The following is a 23,260-nucleotide window of genomic DNA, read 5'->3' as shown; positions in this document are numbered from 1 at the left end:
AGAATATATAATTAAAATAATAGCAATTAATCTTATATTAAAAATAAATAAATTTCATAAAATAAATCTATTTTATTAAAGTGACTCACATTTAAGACGGAAGTTTTTGTTTGACTAAATTACATCTGTGGTTCTTTAACTTGTAACGTTTTAGTCATTTATCTTTTTTTTTCCCGACTTTGTCTTTTATTTTAATTTTAAGTGACAATTTGATATTTTATGTTTTAAAATTTCAAAAATATTATCCTTTTTTATACAAAAATTCAAAAAAAAAAATTCAATCAAAACTCATAAAATTAATTATATTCTTCAATAAAATACAAATTTCATCAAATTCGTAACGCAAATTTTCAAATAAACTCATATTTTCATACTTAATTTGATATTGTTAGGAATAAAGGACTAAATCAGCAAAAAAAAAATAGATAAAAGACTAAAACGTTACCTGAAATTAAGTTAAGGGACCACAGATGTAATTTAGCCTTTTTATTTTTGTCTAACATGTGTTGTGTCATTCGGTCTACTTTTTTTTTTTTGTATATTAATCTATTCACTTCATATTAAACACAACATTTGTATCATATAGGCTTCTTAAATAATTGATTTAGTTGATTATAATGACAAAATCAATATCATTTACAAAAATGTCCTTATTAATTATAGTTAATAAAATAATTAAATGGAATAAAATTCAATAAATAAAGATCTAATAATAAAAAGATATCAATAATATATTAATATTTAAAAATATAAATTATTTTGAGAAAAAAAAAAAACAAATAAAACACTTTTTAGTATACTATTGCAAAAAAAAATAAAAATAAAAACTATAAAGACCCTAAGATTTAAATGAGGGTCGGTTTGATATTAATTTCATCTACCAACATCCATCTGTTTTCATTAATTGATTCGAACAATGAATGGCATGAAATGAAACTTTAATTACTATTACTACTACTGCTCTTTCTTTCAAGCCTCACCAGCAAATTGGTCACCAAAGTTCCTTCGATAATGGTGCTCCAAAACAATGAATCCTGCTCACAAAGAATGTGTTTTTTTTGTTCTTGTGGTCATCCTTTGCCTCAGTTTTCAGAATATATTGCCTCCTTGATCCATTAATCCCTTCTTTTTATTCATTCCAATAACCAAATCAAATCAAAACAAAACAAAACCTTTCTATAGTTTAATTTTTTAAATCTATAACAAACAAACTCTTTAAGAAATTCTCCGAGATGGGTGAGTAGCGCCGATACCAGGTTTGCCATGTTTAATCTGCTTGTATGTAATGGTGAGCTCGCCGAGATAGTGTCCAACCAGGGTTTCCTTTCAACTTAGTTAAAACATTTTTCATTATATACCTCAAGGATGTGGTCCTTTAACTTAATTTCAGGTAACGTTTTAGTCCTTTATCTTTTTTTTTTTTCCCGACTTGGTCCTTTATTTTAATTTTAAGTGACAATTTGATATTTTATGTTTTAAAATTTCAAAAATATTATCCTTTTTTATACAAAAATTCAAAAAAAAAAATTCAATCAAAACTCATAAAATTAATTATATTCTTCAATAAAATACAAATTTCATCAAATTCGTAACGCAAATTTTCAAATAAACTCATATTTTCATACTTAATTTGATATTGTTAGGAATAAAGGACTAAATCAGCAAAAAAAAAATAGATAAAAGACTAAAACGTTACCTGAAATTAAGTTAAGGGACCACAGATGTAATTTAGCCTTTTTATTTTTGTCTAACATGTGTTGTGTCATTCGGTCTACTTTTTTTTTTTTGTATATTAATCTATTCACTTCATATTAAACACAACATTTGTATCATATAGGCTTCTTAAATAATTGATTTAGTTGATTATAATGACAAAATCAATATCATTTACAAAAATGTCCTTATTAATTATAGTTAATAAAATAATTAAATGGAATAAAATTCAATAAATAAAGATCTAATAATAAAAAGATATCAATAATATATTAATATTTAAAAATATAAATTATTTTGAGAAAAAAAAAAAACAAATAAAACACTTTTTAGTATACTATTGCAAAAAAAAATAAAAATAAAAACTATAAAGACCCTAAGATTTAAATGAGGGTCGGTTTGATATTAATTTCATCTACCAACATCCATCTGTTTTCATTAATTGATTCGAACAATGAATGGCATGAAATGAAACTTTAATTACTATTACTACTACTGCTCTTTCTTTCAAGCCTCACCAGCAAATTGGTCACCAAAGTTCCTTCGATAATGGTGCTCCAAAACAATGAATCCTGCTCACAAAGAATGTGTTTTTTTTGTTCTTGTGGTCATCCTTTGCCTCAGTTTTCAGAATATATTGCCTCCTTGATCCATTAATCCCTTCTTTTTATTCATTCCAATAACCAAATCAAATCAAAACAAAACAAAACCTTTCTATAGTTTAATTTTTTAAATCTATAACAAACAAACTCTTTAAGAAATTCTCCGAGATGGGTGAGTAGCGCCGATACCAGGTTTGCCATGTTTAATCTGCTTGTATGTAATGGTGAGCTCGCCGAGATAGTGTCCAACCAGGGTTTCCTTTCAACTTAGTTAAAACATTTTTCATTATATACCTCAAGGATGCTTCCAATTATCTGAGGTATAATAACATCACGTAAATGAGTTTTTATCGTCATTGGTTTCTCAGCGGATGCTTTCGATTCTTTTGCTTTAGGAATCTTTTCCAAAAGATTAATGTGTTTTCTTCTTTTCTTGACAGCACCACCGCCACCACAAGCTCTCTTCAACGCACGCCTTGCACAAACACCAACAAGTACAACACAATCCTTCTTTCTCATGAGCATATTAAAAATAGCTTCCAAATCACCAACTCTCTTCAATGCTTACCTAGCATGAGCACCAACTCAGCAAAGTCTTCAATGGGCATCTTAAGAATAGCCTCCAAGTCAAAGGCCCTTGAAAGTGAACTCTTTGAAGGTTCTCTTCTCTCAACATTGGGAGACTTGACCAAAATAAAGTTATATGAACTCATTTCCTCAGCTCCATCAACCACATCATCCTCACCCATCAGTGTAGTTATGAAATCTTCAGACATCGCTCTCTCTTCCCTGTCATACTAAGAGAGCTTGTGGTGGTGCTGCTGTCAAGTAAAGAAGAAAGCACATTAATCTTTTGAAAAAGATTTATAAAGTAAAATTGGAATCGAAAGCATCTGATGAGAAACCAAGGGCGATAAAAACCCGTTACACGACGTTGTTATTATACCTCAGATGATTGGAAGCATCTTTGAGGTATATAATGAAAAATGTTTTAACAAAGTTGAAATGAAACCCGAGATGATTGGACACTGTCTCGATAAATTCTCCGTTACATACAAGCCGATTAAACATGACAGACTTAGTATCAGCGCTACTCACCCAAGAGCCGATTAAACCAAGAGCGTTGAAGAGAAGATAAGAAATTAATTCCATGATAGATGATTCTTTCACATCTTTTTAGTAAACTTGCATTTGCCCCCATTTCACGGGTAAAAAATTTAGGCTCTCATCCCCGCCAGCAACAGGGTTTGAGTTTTTCCGCCCGCATCTGCAACCACTCATATATATATAAAATTATAAATTTAAAAATCATATATATTATAATTAATATGATAAAATAATTATTATTAGACAATAATAAAATTAAAAAAATATTTTCTATAGAGATAAAATTATAATTTTTAATATTTAAAAAAATATTAAGTATATTCAATATATATATATATATATATATATATATATATATATATATATATAGATATATATATATATATAATTTAAAAATTGCAATAATATTACTTGTGGGGCGGGGGTGGGGATGAATATCACGACACTCAAATCCATCACCTCCACCAAATTTTAATTTCGGGGAAAATATGCACTCACACTCAATTAAAGCGGATTTTCCCCACCCAAATCAAGAGGGTTCGGGTGGGTACCTGTGATTGCGGATTTTATTGTGATCCCTACTTTTTACCCAATAAACTATTATTTCAAGTTAACTTCCGACTTATGACAGATTGATATACATTTTGAGATGGCTATTTAACATTTTTTTTTTATGTTTTTTTATAGATGGTTATATTTTCTAATTTTTAGAGAATCAATATTCGTTCCGAGATGTCTATTATACATCTTTCTATTTTATTTTTAGGCTTAAATATATTTTTAATTTTAGTCTATGTAAAATAAAATAATTTTTTAATTCTTACAAAATTATTATGCATGCAGTTTTAGTTTATGCTATTAAGTAAACAAATATTTTTCAATGATTTACAACAATATAAAAAGTTCATCCACAAAAAAATGAGCTCAAAATTCGATTTCTTTGTCTATATATTTGTTAGTTTTATCTTGACTTTTTTGCATTTAAAAATTTTATATTTAATTTGTTTGGACTAAAAAATTCTTTATTTTTATAAAAGAACTTTATATAATATTCTAAACATATTTGAAAAAAATCATTAAAAAATAATAAAGTTGAAGAACAATTACACATATTTTATTTCATCAAAGACTAAAATTGTTTATTGGATAATTTTGTATAGACTAAAAGTTATATTTTTATTTTACAGGGGCTAAAATTGAAATGTTGAAATTTTATAGGGACTAACAAGATATTTTTCGTATGTTAATTTGAATGAAGTTTCTTTTGTCGTTGTTTCAAGTGTGATATACCTACATTACTCCATTGAGTTCTTATGTCAAAATGCCTTTTTAATTGGAGATATGATTTCCTTAAATCTAGAAGGAGTGAATAGATCATTATCAGCACACAAGTAAAAAAATATAATTTTAAAATCATTCACAAATTCTTTATGCAATGATATTGAAATCAATTAAATGCAAATCACAAATATGATTGAAAAACACAAAGGCTTAATAAAAGGAATCAACAAAATACTCAATTCACCAATATTTAACCTTGATTCAATTATACAACTATTTACTTGTTAAATAAATGAATACACTAACTTGGTTTATGCTTTGAATAAAACTATCTCAAACTTATATTTCAATAATTGTATGGCTAAGAATACAACAATGCAATTTCAATTAAGACAATTAAAATTCTACACAATATCAAGAATATGACTTTATCCTAGAATTAAAAATAACTAGACAAAATTATTGTGGATCAACTTAGCTTGCAATATCATGGAGTTTTGTGTTGTTTTGCATTTGCAGAAGTATAATTATATGAGATATGTTTTATATGGAGAAATCTCTTCTTTTTGTGTCAGAACTCATATCATAAAACGTCGCTCTATATATTGAGTTAAATTGTAAAATAAAAACACATTATATCTTTAAAATAAAAAACAAATCTTAAATATATTCTAAAAAGAAAAAAGTTTTATATATCTTAATTGATATTATATTCTAAATATAAATATAAATATAAATCTACATAAAATCTTATAAATATATTTAGACATGTAATTTTAATTATTAACGTAGACAAATTTACAATAGGTGACAGTTAAAACTAAAAGGAAGAGAAGACTAGGGTTTCACTTAAGAAAAATGGAGTTGGGTAAACAAATTCAAATGGACTTATATTAGTCCATGATCCATTTTTCAGATTTATTTACCAAAGTTATTTTGTTTTTTTTTTTACGAGAACCAAAGTTATATTGTTAATTTTTGGTCAAAGTATATTTATGTGTTAAGTTATAATAATTTACTGGATTGTTTTTATTTATTTATTTTTATTTTCTAGTATTCTTGTGAGTTATAATTGTTAACAATGAAAAGAGGAAGAAGAGAGACAACCACTATAAGGTTTCATAATATAGAATGAACCAAAACTTCAGTTAATAGGGTTACAATGAGTGTATATATAAAAGAACATAAATGTCTAAAATACCCTTACTACTAATATATAATAACATTATCTAACATCTCCCATCAAACTCACGATTCATTAACATGGAGCATCGAGAGTTTGTCAACTAAAAAACGAAAACGTTTAATGGAATACATCTTTGTGAACAAATCAGCAATCTGTAAAGAAGAAGAAACAAACGGTAGAGTAATGGTTCCATGCTGAAGATGATGACGAGTTTTGATCTTGTATACCCAACGAGACCCAATAGGACATTTTCTAGGAGGAAGAGGTACTAATTCCCAATAATTGGTTTTGGGCAATACAAATAGTTCTTCAGTCATAGCCTGCTGTCAAAGAGGATCAAGAACAACCTCTTTATTGGAAGAGGGCTCAGACAAAGTTGATGAGAGGGGTAACGAGGAGGATCAAAAATCGCAAGAGGTGGTTGGACAGTCGGGGGGACAAGAGGGATGTCACCAAAGAAGAAGCAACAATCAAAGAGAAGAACCAACAAAGAGAGAATCAACGAAAAAAGAAGCAAAAGCCAAATAGAGGATCATTAGCTATACCAAACAATCAAAATAAAGAGAGAAACCAAACCAACAAGAAATCATATCAAATAGTCACAATCAAGAGAAGAACCAAGCCAACAAAAAATCAAACCGAAAAAGGAGCGATCGAAAAAAGGAGCAACAACCATATCAAAATCAACAGATAGGAACAACCAAAGAAGTAGCACCACGAAACCAAATCAAAACAAACCAAACAAAACTAAATCAAACCAAACTAAACTACACCAAACCAAACTAAACAAAGAGAGAAGCAACCAAATAGATGAACCACATGAGAGAAGAGCAAACAAATAGAACAATCAATATGGAGAGGAGCAATCAAACAGAAGAAGCAACAAAGAGAGCGACAACACAAAAGAAAGCAACCAAAGAGATAGAAGAGACGGACAATTAAATTACCAACCAAATCAGCAAAGAACCACATCAATTGAAAGCATGTGAACCAAACCAAAATCAACTCCTTAATATTGATCATAACAAACAAGCAGTTTTTTTTTTGAAGTTGTTCTGCAATATCAGATATTTGGGAAGTAGTCTCAGATGAGTATACAGAACCAGAACTAGAGCCAATTGTAGAAGGAGCAGAAGCAACAACATTGGACGATGGCCCCCTAAAATTCTTCTCATGTGCTCTCCCCAATTTCGGACAATGTGTTTTCCAATGTGCTTGAAGAGAATCATCCTTAACACCAGCCATAACAAATAATTACAGGAAAATACGAAAAACAAAATAACTGAGACAAAATAAATTAGGGATAATTTGGTGTTGTGCGAGCCCGATATCTCCCCTACAGACGTCGTTTCGCCGATCCGACCGTTGAAGACAAAGACCTGAATGTTGCAAATCTGCTGCCCAAATATCAGCCCGATCCAACGGTTAACGAATGCGCAATCGATGTTTTTGTGAGACTAATTTAACAAAATCGGGAACAGGTTACTCTTCTCTTTTCTCTTTTGGTGGTTGTCTTTCCTATCAAAATAATCTCTCTGTTCTTTATAATAGATCCCAAAATCAATCAAAGCTCTGATACCATGTTAACAATGAAAAGAGGAAGAAAAGAGACAACCACTATAGGGTTTCATAATATAGAATGAACCAAAACTTCAGTTAATAGAGTTACAATGAGTGTATATATAAAAGAACAGAAATATCTAAAATACCCTTACTACTAATATATAATAATATTATCTAACAATAATCAAGTGCCCTTAATCAGTATTTATTTATCTTTTTAAAATTTAAAGATTAAATATATAAGATTAATTCAATTTTTGACAAATGCTTGATGTAAATATACTAGCATAAATGTCTTAAAAAAACTATATTTTACAAAAATATGCAAATATTTTAAAATGTATATATACTAATAACATATGTTATATTGTATATTTTAAAAATAAAAATTATATTTAACTATCACTAGTTAAACCCCAAACCAATCATACCTTTAAAACTTTTAACCCTAGGTTGATTTAATGTTCAATCTAGTTTTAATTACCTTGCATATACCTCATATGTTCTTGTTCAATGATAATTTAGACCTCATGTTATTGTTAAAAATGCAAATCAACTAGTCCATCTTGACTTTGACCTCGAGGACAAAGTTGAGTTTTAAAAGAAAAATATTTTACATATGGACAATATCTTAGTCGAATGGAACACATATAGCAAGAAAGCCAACTAGCTACTAGCTAAGATAAGATATTTTGTTGGACTATATCCATAAGAAGAAGTAGCATGTAACAAGTAACTTATAAGTCCAAGTTGTAGGAATATTTGTTAGCCAAAAATCTCTTTACAATTTCTAGCTATATTTTTTTTTATTATTTTGATATTTTCTACCAAATTTATATTGAAAATTGACTTTTCATAGAGATTTTCAAAAGATACTTTTTCCGAGTTATAATAAATGATTCGTTCGTAAATATAATTTATTTTAAAATAAATGTTTAATTTAATTTTAATATAATTTTAATTTTTCTTTTAAGTCAATATCTTTTATTTTATATATAAGATAGTGAATACACTGATACTTGATAAATTTTATTTAATAAAAATATTATTATATTATTGTATTTGATATAATGTACATATTAAATATCATGTTTTATATTATATAATATATCTTTTATATTATATGAATTAAACGGGTCCACTTAATTAATTCTCCACTCCCTACTCATCTGCCCAACCTAGATTGCAAAAAATAAATAAATAAATGAAGGGCTTATTTTTTTCAAGTAGATGAAGGCACCAATGACAAGGATAGTTTTCACTCATCAAACTTGTATTAATTGGTCCATCTATGACCTCACGTGGATAGTCTCATCTCTATATTAATCTCATCTTTCAACCATTGCTAGTTTTTCTTATCAATAAATAAAGGTATGATTGATTTGGTTTTCACAGATCATGCATGCTACATAATGTAACATGCTCATCCATAGCACATAGTTTGTGTATTTGTCACAAAAAGTGAATGTGATAGAATCGGGTAGATAGAAGTAACATGATCAAGATTATGCCAGAAAAAAAAAATAGTAACAAGATCAAGATAATGAGATTTTTTATCGATAAAGTTTCATAGTGAAATTGTTATGAAAGATTGAAGTATGGACCCACATCTTCATAATTCTCTTTGTTAATATTTTAATCAAATCCTCGATTTATATTATTGGATTAAGAAGTAAGACAATGAGAGTTGATACTTTATATATGTATATATTATTGAACTTTTTGTTAAATTTAATTGTGATTTACATTTACACAAGTGTTATCGTAAACACTCACTAAAATATAGTGTCACGTTTATCTCATACATATTAAAAAATTAGTAGTAGTATTCAATAATATAATTGATGTTTTTTTTTTATTATTACAAATGCAATTGAATATTTTGTGAATATAATGTAAATACTATCAATTAGAATATATAATTACAAATAATAGTAATTAATCTTATATTAAAAACAAACAAAAAATTATTATCAGACAAATCTATTTTATAAAATCATTTTTATTTTTATCTAACATGTATTATGTCTCTCAATCTACTTTTTTAATACATTAACCCTCTCCTTCGTATTAAATATAACATTTGTATTATTGGCGTTTTTTAAAGAAATAATTAATTAAATTTATTTTAATAATAAAATCAATATTATTTATAAATATATTTTTATTAATTATAGTTAAAAAAATTTAATAAATAAAATTATATTAATAAAAAAATATTTTAAAATATCAATTATTTTGGAAAAAAAAAACCCTTTTTATATACTAGAGCAAATAAAATAAAATAAATAAAAAGACGCACATAGTATAAACACCCCCCTAAGGTTTAAATGAGGGTCGGTTTGGAATTAATATCATCTACCAACATCCATCTGTTTTCATTAATTGAATCAAACAATGAATGGCATGAAATGAAACTTTAATTACTATTATTACTACTACTCTTTCTTTCAAGCCTCAACAACAATTTGGTCACTAAATTTCCTTCGATAATTGTGCTCCCAAACAATGAATCCTGCTCACAAAGAATGTGTTGTTTTTGTTCTTGTGGTCATCCTTTGCATCAGTTTTCAGAATATATTGCCTCTTTGATCCAATCACTTCTTCTTATTCATTCATACATCCCAATAACCAAATCAAATCAAATCAAATCAAATCAAAACACAACAAAACAAAATCTTTCTATAGTTTAAATTTTTAATTCTATAACAAACAAACTCTTTATGCATGTGTCATCTTAAAACTCCCTCTCTTTGATCCAATCATCTTCTTTTTTTTTTTTTAGTCAAAATTCTCATCACACTTCCCAAATCATCATACATTTCTAATTTCAACTATTCACACTTTTCTTTCCCTCACACACTCTTCTTATTTTTCCCTGTCTTTTTGGATTTTTTCTCTCAATAATATATCAATACTAAAAAAAGTTTAACTTTTTATAATAAAATCTCACATATTTGAATACCCTTTTGGATAAAGTTTGAAACTTTATAATCCCCACATAAAAAAATTGTATTAAATCCAAAAGGGTTGTTGTAGCTATGGAAATAGAAGCAAGTAAAGCATCATTAGGAAATGATGTTGTTGTAACAAATTTACCAACTTTGAGTCCTTTGAGTGAAACCCTTTGGAGAGAAAAAACAAACACAGAATTGATTGGTGATGTTTCAGCAAGATTAACATGGAAAGATGTTACTGTTATGGTAACTCTTAGCAATGGTGAAACACAAAATGTTTTAGAGAATTTAACTGGTTTTGCTGAACCAGGAACTTTTACTGCTCTTATGGGACCTTCTGGCTCTGGAAAATCAACTCTTCTTGATGCACTTTCTAGTCGTTTAGCTTCAAATTGTTTTCTTTCTGGAACTATTCTTCTTAATGGTCGCAAAGAAAAGCTATCTTTTGGAACTGCTGTGAGTATATTTTTCTTTTTCATATATATATATATATAGATATATATTTATTACTTTCCGCCACGTTTAGACGATCACTAATGTGTTTATCCGGCTGTTTATCTGTTTTTATCGATGAACATAAAAGAAGATACAAAGTTTATGCGATTTTTTTAAAAGTGTTCGAGTTTTTTATTAGTAAATAATGATAAAATTATAAGTAAATAGTTTAAATAAAAATAAAATAGAAAGAAAAAATTATTTATATTTATGTAAAAAAATATATATTTTTTTACTCTTATAATATTTATGTATCTTTTGTTGGTAGACATTTTTTATTCTTATCATTATCATTATAGCGTTCAGACGGAAACTGACGTATCTGTCTGTCGGTTCACTTTTATTCATAATAAAAAAATAAAAATATACAATTTAATACAATTTTTTAAAAATAATTTGATTAATAAAAAAAGATAAAGTTGTAAATCAAAGGGAAATTTAAAATAAAAAAAAAAAAAATGTATTCTTTAGTGTGATTCTTATCGTATTGATGTATCTGTCTATTGTGTCTATATTTCATTCTTAAAATAGAGTTACTTTACACTTATAAGTTTGTTACCTTTGTTTCCTTTAGATTATTTTTGATTGTGAAGTTTTGAGAGAGTGAGTATAATTACTTTATTACATACCAAATTGCCATGTTTGTTTTTTCTTAGATATTGTTTGTTATTAAATGTTATGAAAGGCAATGATTATTTATTTATTTATTTATTTTATGATAAAGTTCTGAGAGTAACTTTAGTTGGTTTCATACCTAACAGTCATATATAGTCATTAAAGATTTTAAAATGATTTTATATTTACAAATAATAAATAAATCTACATCACACATTTAATTTAAATAGACTCATCCATCCAGCTGTGTTGTGATACACAAACAACAATAGATACTATGTATTTATGTTTGTAAAAAATATTTAACAAAAAATATTTATTTTAGGATTCAATGATTATGCATTATCAATATATAACATGAGCTATTGATTATTTAATTATTAATTGTTGAAAATTACAATTATGTGATATAATAATACAATCAATGATTCATATATTTACTGACAATGTAAAATTCATTTATAATGTTAATATGCAATATTTTTTTCTCTTTATTTTTAGATTTAATAAGGTTAATATTTATTTTTTATCAATTATTATTTAATAAACTAAGCTATTGACATGTGCAACCGTAGATATTTTTTCTTCGAAAAACTTGAGATTCATTTAAATAAGTAGCTTCTCTTAATATATTTTCTTATCATACGTATTGAATTTCAATTCAAATAATAAACATTAAAAAATTTATAAAATAATCATGAAGCAAAGTCACAAGACACTCGTTAAATGTGTTATCCGAACCAATTAATCTCAAATTAACAATTAATATAGTTTAGTTTAGTGATTGTGTATTATTAGATAAAATTAATTTTGACTTATACCCCAAGACAATAACTATTTGTTTGAATCGTACGTACATAGGCTTATGTAACACAAGACGACAACTTAATTGGAACGTTAACCGTACGAGAAACAATATGGTATTCAGCACGTTTGAGATTACCAGATAAAATGGCAAGGTCAGATAAAAAAGCACTTGTTGAAAGCACGATTGTAGAAATGGGTCTTCAAGATTGTGCCGACACAGTTATTGGAAATTGGCACTTGCGTGGAATAAGTGGTGGTGAAAAAAGAAGAGTTAGTATTGCTTTGGAAATATTGATGAGACCTAGATTGCTTTTCCTTGATGAACCTACCAGTGGTCTTGACAGGTTGTTACACATCTATTTTATGCATTTATTATCTTTTTCTAAATTTCCATTTTTTTTTATAATATCTTTATGGATACCAATATTTTATAATTTTTAATATAAATTTTTTATATTTAATGTTTTTTTATAATATAAATAAAATTTGATTATATTAACCTATTTTTACTTATGAAGAAAAAAAGTTAGTACACTAATAAATATCCACCACTTTATTAGTGACTAATGGTTCCCCGCATAATTTATAAGTCTAACTACCAAATTGTCTTAGAAGAAAACTACACTTACCAAATTGTCATAGATGAACATTTTGATGTTTAGATTATTTATGATTATTATATGTTTTAACTTAATAGCCTACGGCTATTTCGTAATAATATATACAATAATTGTAGAAGTCAAATTTTACTATAAAATAACTTTATTAGTTATTAATACTAAAATAAATTTAAAGTAGTAGATATTAAATTGAGAGTAAGTGTTATTAAAAACCTATGTGTGTATATTTGTAGAAATGAAAAACGTGGAAGCATTAAATGATGGGCTAAGCCCATCTTTCTAAATGATTATATTTTGTGAAATTCTTGAAAAAATTTATATGATCTGTACAAAAGAAAATCTAAATATATCAAAGTCATTTAACACTTCCATGATTTTAAAAAAGATTTAATTTATATATAATCTTTCGGTGTAACTTACATTTAATTACATCTCATTCTATATGTTATATTTTTTTTTTAAATTAATATTATTAGATTGAACATTATGTCTTTAATTTAAATTTAAAATCTAGTAATTGTTGATGAATTTTTAATAATAATTATATTATTTCATTTATAAATAAAAATAATATATTAAAATAATGATTTTTTTTTTAATAAACAAAAATTTAAAGTTCGTTTGTCACAATATTTTTTAAACAAAATAATCACTTTTGAAAGTTTTTATCTGATTGTTACAATTTTTTGGAAAAATGAAAAAAATTCTAAAACCTAATTAAATGAGAAATTATTTTTATTAGCTTCTAAAAAAATCGTATTTAATAACTGAATTAAGAAAAGAAAAGATTTCCATTGCAATAAAAAACACAAAACAACCTTTTTTTTTTTTAAATTTCTAAAATATAATATATAAATTATTAAATATTAAAATCACTTTTTTTATAATTTGTAACAAACAGACCTTAATGGAATGCATGCGCAATTTATTGTTTTTACAAAGTTTGTGCATAAAAGTCAATCTTAGTTAAAAAAAAAAGCAATGAATTTAGATTATAAAACTGTCTTTTAGATGTTTTGTAGTCATTTTTCTTTTGGATCAAATTAGTTAAGAAAAAATTATATATTTTTGCTTTATTAATTTGTTGAAACTGTGCTTTTGTGGCAGTGCTTCAGCTTTCTTTGTGACTCAAACACTACGTGCATTAGCAAGGGATGGAAGAACAGTTATAGCTTCAATTCATCAACCTAGTAGTGAAGTCTTTGAACTATTTGATCAATTGTATTTGCTTTCTGGTGGCAAAACTGTTTATTTTGGTCAAGCTTCAGAAGCATACGAGGTAATGATAACTTCTTATTACGTCTCAGAGGTGTCTGTTTAATGATAAAAGTTTAATTTTTTAATTTCGAGAAATAAAGTTTAAATCTCAATCGGAACAACTGTAAAATGACTATTAATATTACCGTCGTTAAAAATGATTTATCTATTATTGTTTTTTATTTATTTAAATACTATGATTATTATGAAGAAATGAAGCATTTTTTTTAATGATTTTTAATTGATGTTAATTTGCAGTTCTTTGCACAAGCTGGATTTCCATGCCCTGCTTTGAGGAACCCCTCTGATCATTTCCTTAGATGCATCAATTCTGATTTTGATAAAGTCAAAGCTACTCTTAAAGGATCCATGAAATTGAGGGTATTGATCTTTCTTTGTTTAAGATTCAATGTTTCTTTTAAATAATTTTTTACACTACTATTTATTTAATCAATTATAAAAAATTACAAATCATAATTTTTTACACTACTAACACAATTCAAACACCAAACACACCATTAGTCTTAAGTGTCGTGATGCATAATATTTATCAATACCATTGTGTTTGCTAATTTTGACATTGAATCTTGTTCAATCAGTTTGAAGGAAGTGATGATCCTCTAGACAAGATCACAACTGCTGAAGCTATAAGAACTCTAATTGATTTCTACCGCACTTCTCAGCACTCTTATGCTGCAAGACAAAAAGTTGATGAAATATCCAAAGTTGTAAGTACTTTTTTAAAACACAGACACAAACATTGAACTTGACATTGACACTTATAATAATTTAAATATTTAAAAATAGTAATTGGACTTGACATCTTCAATCTGAAGTATCTGTGTTGCGCTGCATAGATTATATGCAATTGAATATCATCGTTTTTCTCACAATGAAGTTAATTTTCACATATAATGCAGAAGGGGACAGTGCTTGAAGCTGGAGGAAGTGAAGCTAGTTTCTTGTTGCAATGTTACATATTAACAAAACGTTCATTCATTAACATGTCAAGGGATTTTGGTTACTATTGGCTTAGGCTTGTTATCTACATTGTTGTCACTATTTGCATTGGAACAATTTACTTGAATGTGGGAACTGGCTACAACTCTATTCTGGTACATTAGTTTTATTTTATTTTATTTTATTTTTATTTCTATAATATGAGAAGATTTAATATTGAACATTTTTTAATTTTTTATTTCATGTAATACTGGTATAGTTAGAATTAGTCCTTTTTTAATTTATTGTGTTTTTGTTATTTTTTCAGGCTAGAGGTTCATGTGCATCTTTTGTCTTTGGTTTTGTCACCTTCATGTCAATTGGTGGATTTCCTTCCTTTGTTGAAGATATGAAGGTATATAAGTTTTGTGCCTTTGCAGCCTTTTCCTTTATTATTATTAGTATTAAACTTAGGTCATGTTTGGAAAAATTACTTTATAAGTGCTTATAGCATAAGTACTTATGTATAAATTATTCATAAGCTATCTTAAAAGGCTTACAAATATAAGTTGAAAATAATTTAGGGACACATTATAAGTTGTTTGCATAGAATCTCAAAAACAGACTTACAATAGTTTATATTTGTGGATACGTTCAAATAATTCAATCCAAACAAGTCCTTAAACTTTATTTAAATAAAAAACTTAAGTCATATTTGCAGTTTTAGTCCATTTATTGTTACCAATTCATAGAAATTGTCCCCCTATTTTTAAAGTCGACAATTTTGGTGTTTCCCTCAGATTTTTGAACTAAAAAATACGGAATTGACATATTTTTAATGACGTGACATACAATTCTATAATATAAAACTATCTAGATGCATTAATTATTCATATGTCATTAATTAAATTAAAAATATAAAAAATTTCTAAAGTTGAAAGGTAAATTTTTACTACATTTAATTCCAATTTCATAGGTGTAAATTATTTTACATTATCGTATCATATGTCATTTATTTTAAATATCTCACGTCGTTATTTTTTAATTAAAAAATCAAAAGGATGGACAAAAAATGACGACTTTTAACATAAGAGGATCAATTTCGTGAATCAGTAAAAATAGAATGACTAAAATTGCAATTAAGCTAAAATATAATTAAACAGTTATAGTGCAAACGTTTACTTCTATATTGAAAAATTAAATAAAACACTTACAATAAAATAAACAAACTTAATTAAGCAGTTATAGGGCAAGCATTTACTTTTATAATAAATAAATTAAATATAGTCAAATTATTTTTATAAAAGCTAAAAATTGTATTTTAAAACTATCCTCATAAATTTATAAAAATAAATTGAAAATAGATTATGAATATGTGATAAGTTATTTACATAAATTCTCCCAGGACAATTTTACAAGTGTTTATTTATATGAACAAGTATATAACTTCAAAAAATCAATCCAAACATAACTTTTAATATAATGTCATAATTTGATTTTTATGTAATTCAATTGCAGGTTTTTCAAAGGGAGAGGCTAAATGGACACTATGGTGTGACTGCATTTGTTATAAGCAACACATTATCTGCAACACCATTCTTAATATTAATCACTTTTCTCTCTGGAACAATTTGTTACTTCATGGTTCAACTACATCCTGGCTTTTCCCATTACATTTTCTTTGTGTTGTGTCTCTATGCAAGTGTCACAGTTGTTGAAAGCTTAATGATGGCAATTGCTAGTATTGTTCCTAACTTCCTCATGGGAATTATCATTGGAGCTGGGATTCAAGTAAGCATTTAATTTAATTTGTCATATAGCGGCAATAATGAAATTTGAACAAATTGTTTTTATTCAGCGATATACTACTTAGTATAAAATATTACAAAAAAAGAAATTATAGATCCACTATAGAATTATATCGTAACGAAATTTGAACAAAATATTATTTTGTGTGATCCTTAATTGATAATAAAAAGGAAAGTGAAACACCCTCTCATAGTTTGAGTGACAAAAAGAAAGTATGTTTTCAAGCAAAATAGACAATGTTAATAAATTTGTTAAAATTTTTTACTTTTTATGATACCTTTTTAATAAATTTTTATATATTATTTTCCAAATTTCAGGGTATATTCATGTTGGTCTCTGGCTACTTTAGGCTCCCACATGATATCCCAAAGCCTGTTTGGCGATATCCAATGTCATACATTAGTTTCCACTATTGGGCATTACAGGTATGCAAGTTTACACAAATCAAATGTTTGAAAGGCTTGTGCTACTATTTGCATGCTAGCCTTTGTATATATTACGGTCCACAGTGGATCAGTATATAAAAATCATTTAAAATTCTAATGATGATTGAATACGTCTTTTGTAAGTAGAAGTTTATGATCCTTATCGTCTTTATGATTGAGATGTTGATATTTTATATGCTGGTTCGACAAAACAAAGGAAAATGAATATGAGTTGAGTTTTGAGGTATATGCCTATTCGATTTTTGTTTTTATTTTTCTCGAATCATCACCAACGATTAAATCACTTTCAACCTTGAGGACAAAGAGGACTATGAATTTTTGACATTCTACTTCCGGTAGATGATGTTTATTGTCATTGAAATTTCAAATGATTTTCAAGAACTTTTTTACATGAATTGTGTTTTTTTTTTCTTTCAAACTCGTGATTCCCCACAAGTAAACAAAGCTAATTTGACGATTACACGAACTTCATTTTTCAGGGTCAATACCAAAACGATCTTAAGGGTTTGATATTCGACAACCAGACACCTGATCTTCCAAAGATACCAGGTGAATACATCTTGGAGTATGTATTCCAAATCGACGTCAAAAGATCAAAATGGATAGATTTAATTGTGATCTTAAGCATGATTATCATATACCGCGTTATTTTCTTCATCATGATTAAAATCAATGAAGATGTTACTCCTTGGGTTAGAGGGTATCTTGCTAGGAGAAGAATGCAACAAAAGAGTGGAGCTCAAAACACAACTATTGCACCTGATGTTCTCACTCAATCTCCATCTTTGAGAGCCTACATTTCTAATCAAAGGTAGGAATTATAGTCCTCTTTTGATTATTACTTTATTTCACTTTAATTAATCATGTGGACTTTTTTGTGTGTATCTCTTTAAAATGGCTAGTGAACATTTTATAAAGAGAGATATGAAAATTTCACATGATAAACTAATGTGAAATTATATTATATGGTGATACATTAGCTTGAAGATTGAGATTAAAGATAAGAAATTATGTCCTCCAAATTTGAATGAAGATTGAAGCTTGTAGTTTTAAATAGGATTAGATTTATATTTAACTATAATTCTTATCATTTTCATAGGTGTTTTGCTTTTAATTAACTATGTTGATATGTGAATTCTAGAGTGTTTATTATCAACTCATGAAATTCTATTCTCAGTGTCCTCCTATATTTCATTAATGCTTGTTTGGTGGAACAAATATAAGTGATTTGAGTATAATTAGTTGTGTTTGGTAAACATTTAATATAACAAAATTCAAATTTCAATGCTTATTGTCCTCACAGAAGTAAAACTTCATTGTATTTTTCAATTGTATTTTTCAATATTCTCATACATGAGAAAGTGATTTTATTAATATTCGCTTGATAAAAATAAAAGATAATAAATATGGATATTTTAAAATTGAACTTATCAAACTCAAGTTAATTAATTCATGGACGGTAAATTTTTACTTATAAAAAGTGTCACCAATTATTGTATTATAGTAATTTTTAAATATTAATCTATAAAAACACTGTCTATATATATATATATATATATATGAAGCTAAAAGGGTCTACTAAATTTATTAATTATGTGTGAAGATTCACAATATGATTCAATAGACCTCACTGATAACAATTTTGGTAAAATTTACTAAGAGAGAAACTAATGTGGTTGTTCTTCCCTTAGTAAAGGTTCACCATACCATATATGAGTCTAGTTCTCTAATCTTCTTTAAAGTTTCTAATTGAATTGCTTTATTAATTTATTAAGTTCGAAATTCAGTAATTTTATTTAGTTAAAAAATCACAATGATAAATCATTATAAGAAGTTTTTATGGAACATTCACATTTTATTTTATATATTGCTTCCTAAAATAATAAAATAATAACAATCATTTTTATAAATTGAAAAGTTATTTATCGATAGACAAAAGAAAGAGTTATTTCTTGATTTTTTATATTTTAGAAAAATAATTTTATAATTCTTTCATTGTTAATATGTATTATATTCTTTTTCTATTATAAGTAATAAAAGTTCAAAAATAAAAATTAAAAAAACGCAAAACATTTTTAGTAAATAATATATAATTATTATACTTTTTCAAATGATAGAAAATAATTTTTTCAAAAAAAACATATTTAATTATTAATTTGAAGGTTAAATATATCGATAAATTATCAAATATACCGTATAAATTATCCCATTATTATAGAAGTTTTTGAGCAAAATCTAACTATTTAAGAAAAAATTAAATTTTTAATACTTTTGTGATATGACTATAGATTTTACATTAGCCAAATATTTTTTAGAGGCTCAAACTGCTCACAACAAGCAGAGATATCTTCTATGATTGTATGGCCCACCTTGGACGGCACCCCATATTATTTGCACATGTCTGTGGACAGTTTATTAGATATATATCGCTTTCCAACAAGTAAAAAAAGATGCTTGTTTTTACATTATTATGTGTAAATGTATGTCCAATTATTTAGCTGACAGATTCAGAATATTTATATATACCACAAATATTTATATAAAAATTATCGATATATAAATGATAAAAAAAAATAATATAACTACCGCTATACAAAAAATTAGTGACTCCAAAAAACATAAATTTTTATATGAAAAAAATTGAAGAAATAGTAATATCAATCATTGAAATTGTGATCTCTTTTTAAAAATTATTTATTGCATTTAATCTTAATTAACTCATGAATGATCTTGGTTGAAGTAGGTTAACGTAGTAAATTAACCTCTAAAATATTTTGGATATGTTAGTTAAAATAAAAATAATTTAGTTTATAAATGAAATGTAATTAACGAATGAAAGATAAATATAAAGAAGGGGTAAGAAGATCACACGAAAATATATCTTAGTTCACACAAGGTGGACTACATTCAATCGTCATAATTTGTGAGATTTTTCATTAAAATGTTCAACACCATAAGGTTCTACTTTACACTATATTTCTTGATCATATCTTAACATATATTACATTTTATCACATTTTAAAATTATTGTATGGTTTTCTTTATTTTGAACGCTATCAATTTTTTTTTTCATGACCAGACAAATATTCATCAATTTCTCTCTTATATAACATTGTATATTTGACTATTCACAATTAAATTATTTAATAAATTTTTGTAAGGTCAATGCTTAATTTTTAATAAGAGTAAAATTAAAATTATTCAATAGGTTAAAACATAATGTATAAGTTAGTGGGGCAGCTGCCCCAATGCCCCCATGGTGGAGCTTTCCCTGCCAATTAATAATTTTTCTTTTAAAATAATTAATTGTCAACACTACGTCAAAAATATTATTTAATAGCGCTCCTTTTACAGTGCTTACTAAATACAAGCGTTGTTGTAAATATATTTTAAAAATAACAGAGTCTATCACAGCGCTTTTTTGACAAGCGCTGTTGTAGAGTCATATAACATTTGCGCATAATGTTATAAGGTACAACGTTTTTCTAACAAGCGCTGTAAAACGAAGCGCCTTCACGTATTGTTCACCAAGATTATACTACTATTCTGTTCACTTTTTGTTTCACATTAGTTTGCATCAAAATATAGTTTTCTTGAGCTCTATGTTTCGTTTGGACAAAGATAATGGCATGAATAACACTTGATGATGATGTAATATGGCTAATTTATTAAAATAAAGAATAAAAAAAATCTATAATCACAATTTGGGACGTGGATCCTATTTTTAACATATCAGAGTACCGACTGAATTTGACTATAGTTCTTTAAATATCAAAATTTTTGATGTGACTCATGCTTATCGTCATAATAAATAAAGATGTCAACGTCATTATTTTTAATGTAATCGCAATTTAAAATAATTTTTTTTTGGACCATAATCAAATTTCAAATATTTTGCTTCTAACTTTGTTGATATTTGGCTTGGCTCTATGTCGGTAACTAATCATGATTTGCAAGCTAATATAAATATTATTCACACTACATTGTCAAATCAAATTATATATATAAACCTTGCTGGCGAAAGTTCAACTTTAAGATGAACTTGACTTAAAAGGGACATTTAACTAAAACTATAATATATTAACCCAAAAATGTTGTCATTTTCCACAAATATAGTAAAAAGTATCTTGTAGAGAATTAGAATTGTTAAAATAAAAAATTTAATTAAAAGAAAATAAATAAATAAATAAATAAATAAAACAAAAATAAAGAATACGCGAGTTTTTTTTTTTACGGAATTCAATCAATTATGTCTATATTTCTGACTATAAAACGATTGAATTACACATTTCTAATATAATTTGAGTTTTGAGTTACAAATTATAACTTGTGTCTAAATACTTCACTCAAACAATCTCATATATCAGTATACAATAAATCATATTTAACGACTATCTTACCTCTAACAAAAGAATTTGAACTTCATAAAATTTCAATAATTGACCCTAAGTGAAATACTTACTTGAAAAGAAGAGAGATTAACATAGCCAAGAATAACTTGCCAACACAACGAGTGGACGCAAAACACATGAACATGAGCTAATACCGCCGGCAAGTCATCCTTGGCTGCATCACTCTATCTACATCTTCATGTAAGTACCTCTTAGGAAGTGTGGTATCTTTGCTTGCATAACCTTATGCTTCATATGATAGAAATAATTCACCAAGATTTATATAAGGTGTTACTTATAAAGTACTAAACCCTTTAATTTGATTGCATACACTTTATATTATATGGTCCCTTCACAAATTTTCCAAAAGTAGCATGTGGCCTTACATGCCAACCAAAAGCCATAAAGTCACTAAATTTCAAAATTTGTCCACAAGCTTACTTGATTGGGATAGCAAATAGGGGACCAATTCAAGAAGTATTGGCCCTACCTTTTCCTCTTTTTGTGCCATCCATACAATGAAGGGTATGGGAGATATATCTTATAGACTTATACGATTAATCTTTCATTTGCCTTTGTATGGGTTGATTGTGACTTTTACCATCTCCATATCAATATGCATGTGTATGGCTTGACTTGAAGTTAAGTTTTCATTTCTAATTCCCTATGTATATGAAAGTATTAGAGCCTATGATTTGATAGTTATGACACAAAGTCATTAGGATCCTAAAATGAAGGGATATTGATGAGGAAATCTTAACTTATTGCTTAAAATATATTAGCATGTTAGGGAATTTTATGGATAGTGAAATTTGAGCGAACACTCATCTATAAAGTTTAGACATAACCAATAATTATACGTAAATTTAAATTTGGGTTTTATTTTATAAACTTCATTATAACTTGAATACTTAATTCCCTCGTTTATTTTTTTAATTTTATAAATTGTCAATGTTAATAATTGTTTCTCGTCTTTATTTATATATAGTAAAATGTGTAAGATTTATGGGTCACATATGTAATTAATTAATAAAGTGTGTTAGGGTCATTATATAATTAGCCAATAAACTAGGGGTCAAATAATATATAATAGTTTATGGCTAAAGAGCATAATAGTTATGAAAATTAATAGTGTAGATACCAGGCAGTTTCTAATTTAATGAGGGGCTGAATTGGAAATACTGCAATTTGGGATATAACTAATAATAGTTATATATAGGGGTAATGGTCCCCAAGGCAAACACAACAAGACTATTCAGTTTCAAAACCCTAAAGGAGAAAACTCTCTGGTTCTCTCTATCCCCATCAAGAGAGCAAGGTCTTCATGGTGTTTTGCTGAGGAAGATCACCCAACCCATTGGCTCTATCATCATCATCCCAGGATTTCATCAATGGCAATTCCCACAGGTACGCTTCCGCCCTTGGCTATTCATCATGTATTGGCATGGATAGTTAACAAAATGTCCTTTGTA

The 23,260-nt window shown here is 26.8% G+C and overlaps 1 protein-coding gene and 1 long non-coding RNA gene across 2 annotated transcripts; both read left to right on the top strand.

The window, feature by feature from the left end:
- The first annotated feature begins 2,150 nt into the window (after window positions 1-2,150).
- LOC105851425 (uncharacterized) lies at window positions 2,151-3,515 on the top strand. Its single transcript, XR_001143166.3, has 2 exons — window positions 2,151-2,635; window positions 2,756-3,515. It is a non-coding gene; the product is annotated as an uncharacterized lncRNA (long non-coding RNA).
- Window positions 3,516-9,882: 6,367 nt separating this feature from the next.
- On the top strand, window positions 9,883-18,573 carry LOC101508979 (ABC transporter G family member 11). The gene is made up of 10 exons (XM_004516685.4): window positions 9,883-10,865; window positions 12,381-12,670; window positions 14,054-14,225; window positions 14,462-14,584; window positions 14,803-14,931; window positions 15,124-15,318; window positions 15,471-15,557; window positions 16,661-16,933; window positions 17,269-17,376; window positions 17,877-18,573. The coding sequence occupies exons 1-10, from the start codon at window positions 10,494-10,496 to the stop codon at window positions 18,210-18,212; spliced, it is 2,085 nt and encodes a 694-aa protein (XP_004516742.1). The 5' UTR covers window positions 9,883-10,493; the 3' UTR covers window positions 18,213-18,573.
- The last annotated feature ends 4,687 nt before the right edge of the window (window positions 18,574-23,260 follow it).

Source organism: Cicer arietinum, chromosome 8 (genome assembly GCF_000331145.2).
Source record: "Cicer arietinum cultivar CDC Frontier isolate Library 1 chromosome 8, Cicar.CDCFrontier_v2.0, whole genome shotgun sequence".
NCBI classification, from domain to species: Eukaryota; Viridiplantae; Streptophyta; class Magnoliopsida; order Fabales; family Fabaceae; genus Cicer; species Cicer arietinum.
The sequence above is the reverse complement of the archived record's forward strand: the minus strand, read 5'-3'. Positions and strand labels throughout refer to the sequence as shown.

Bases quoted from the DNA above. Each gene is read 5' to 3' on its own strand.
- LOC101508979 (XM_004516685.4), top strand. From the start codon at position 10,494: ATGGAAATAGAAGCAAGTAAAGCATCATTAGGAAATGATGTTGTTGTA. The intron at 12,671-14,053 runs GTTGTTACACAT...CTTTTGTGGCAG, and splicing joins CCTACCAGTGGTCTTGACAG to TGCTTCAGCTTTCTTTGTGA. The intron at 15,558-16,660 runs GTATATAAGTTT...ATTCAATTGCAG, and splicing joins CCTTTGTTGAAGATATGAAG to GTTTTTCAAAGGGAGAGGCT.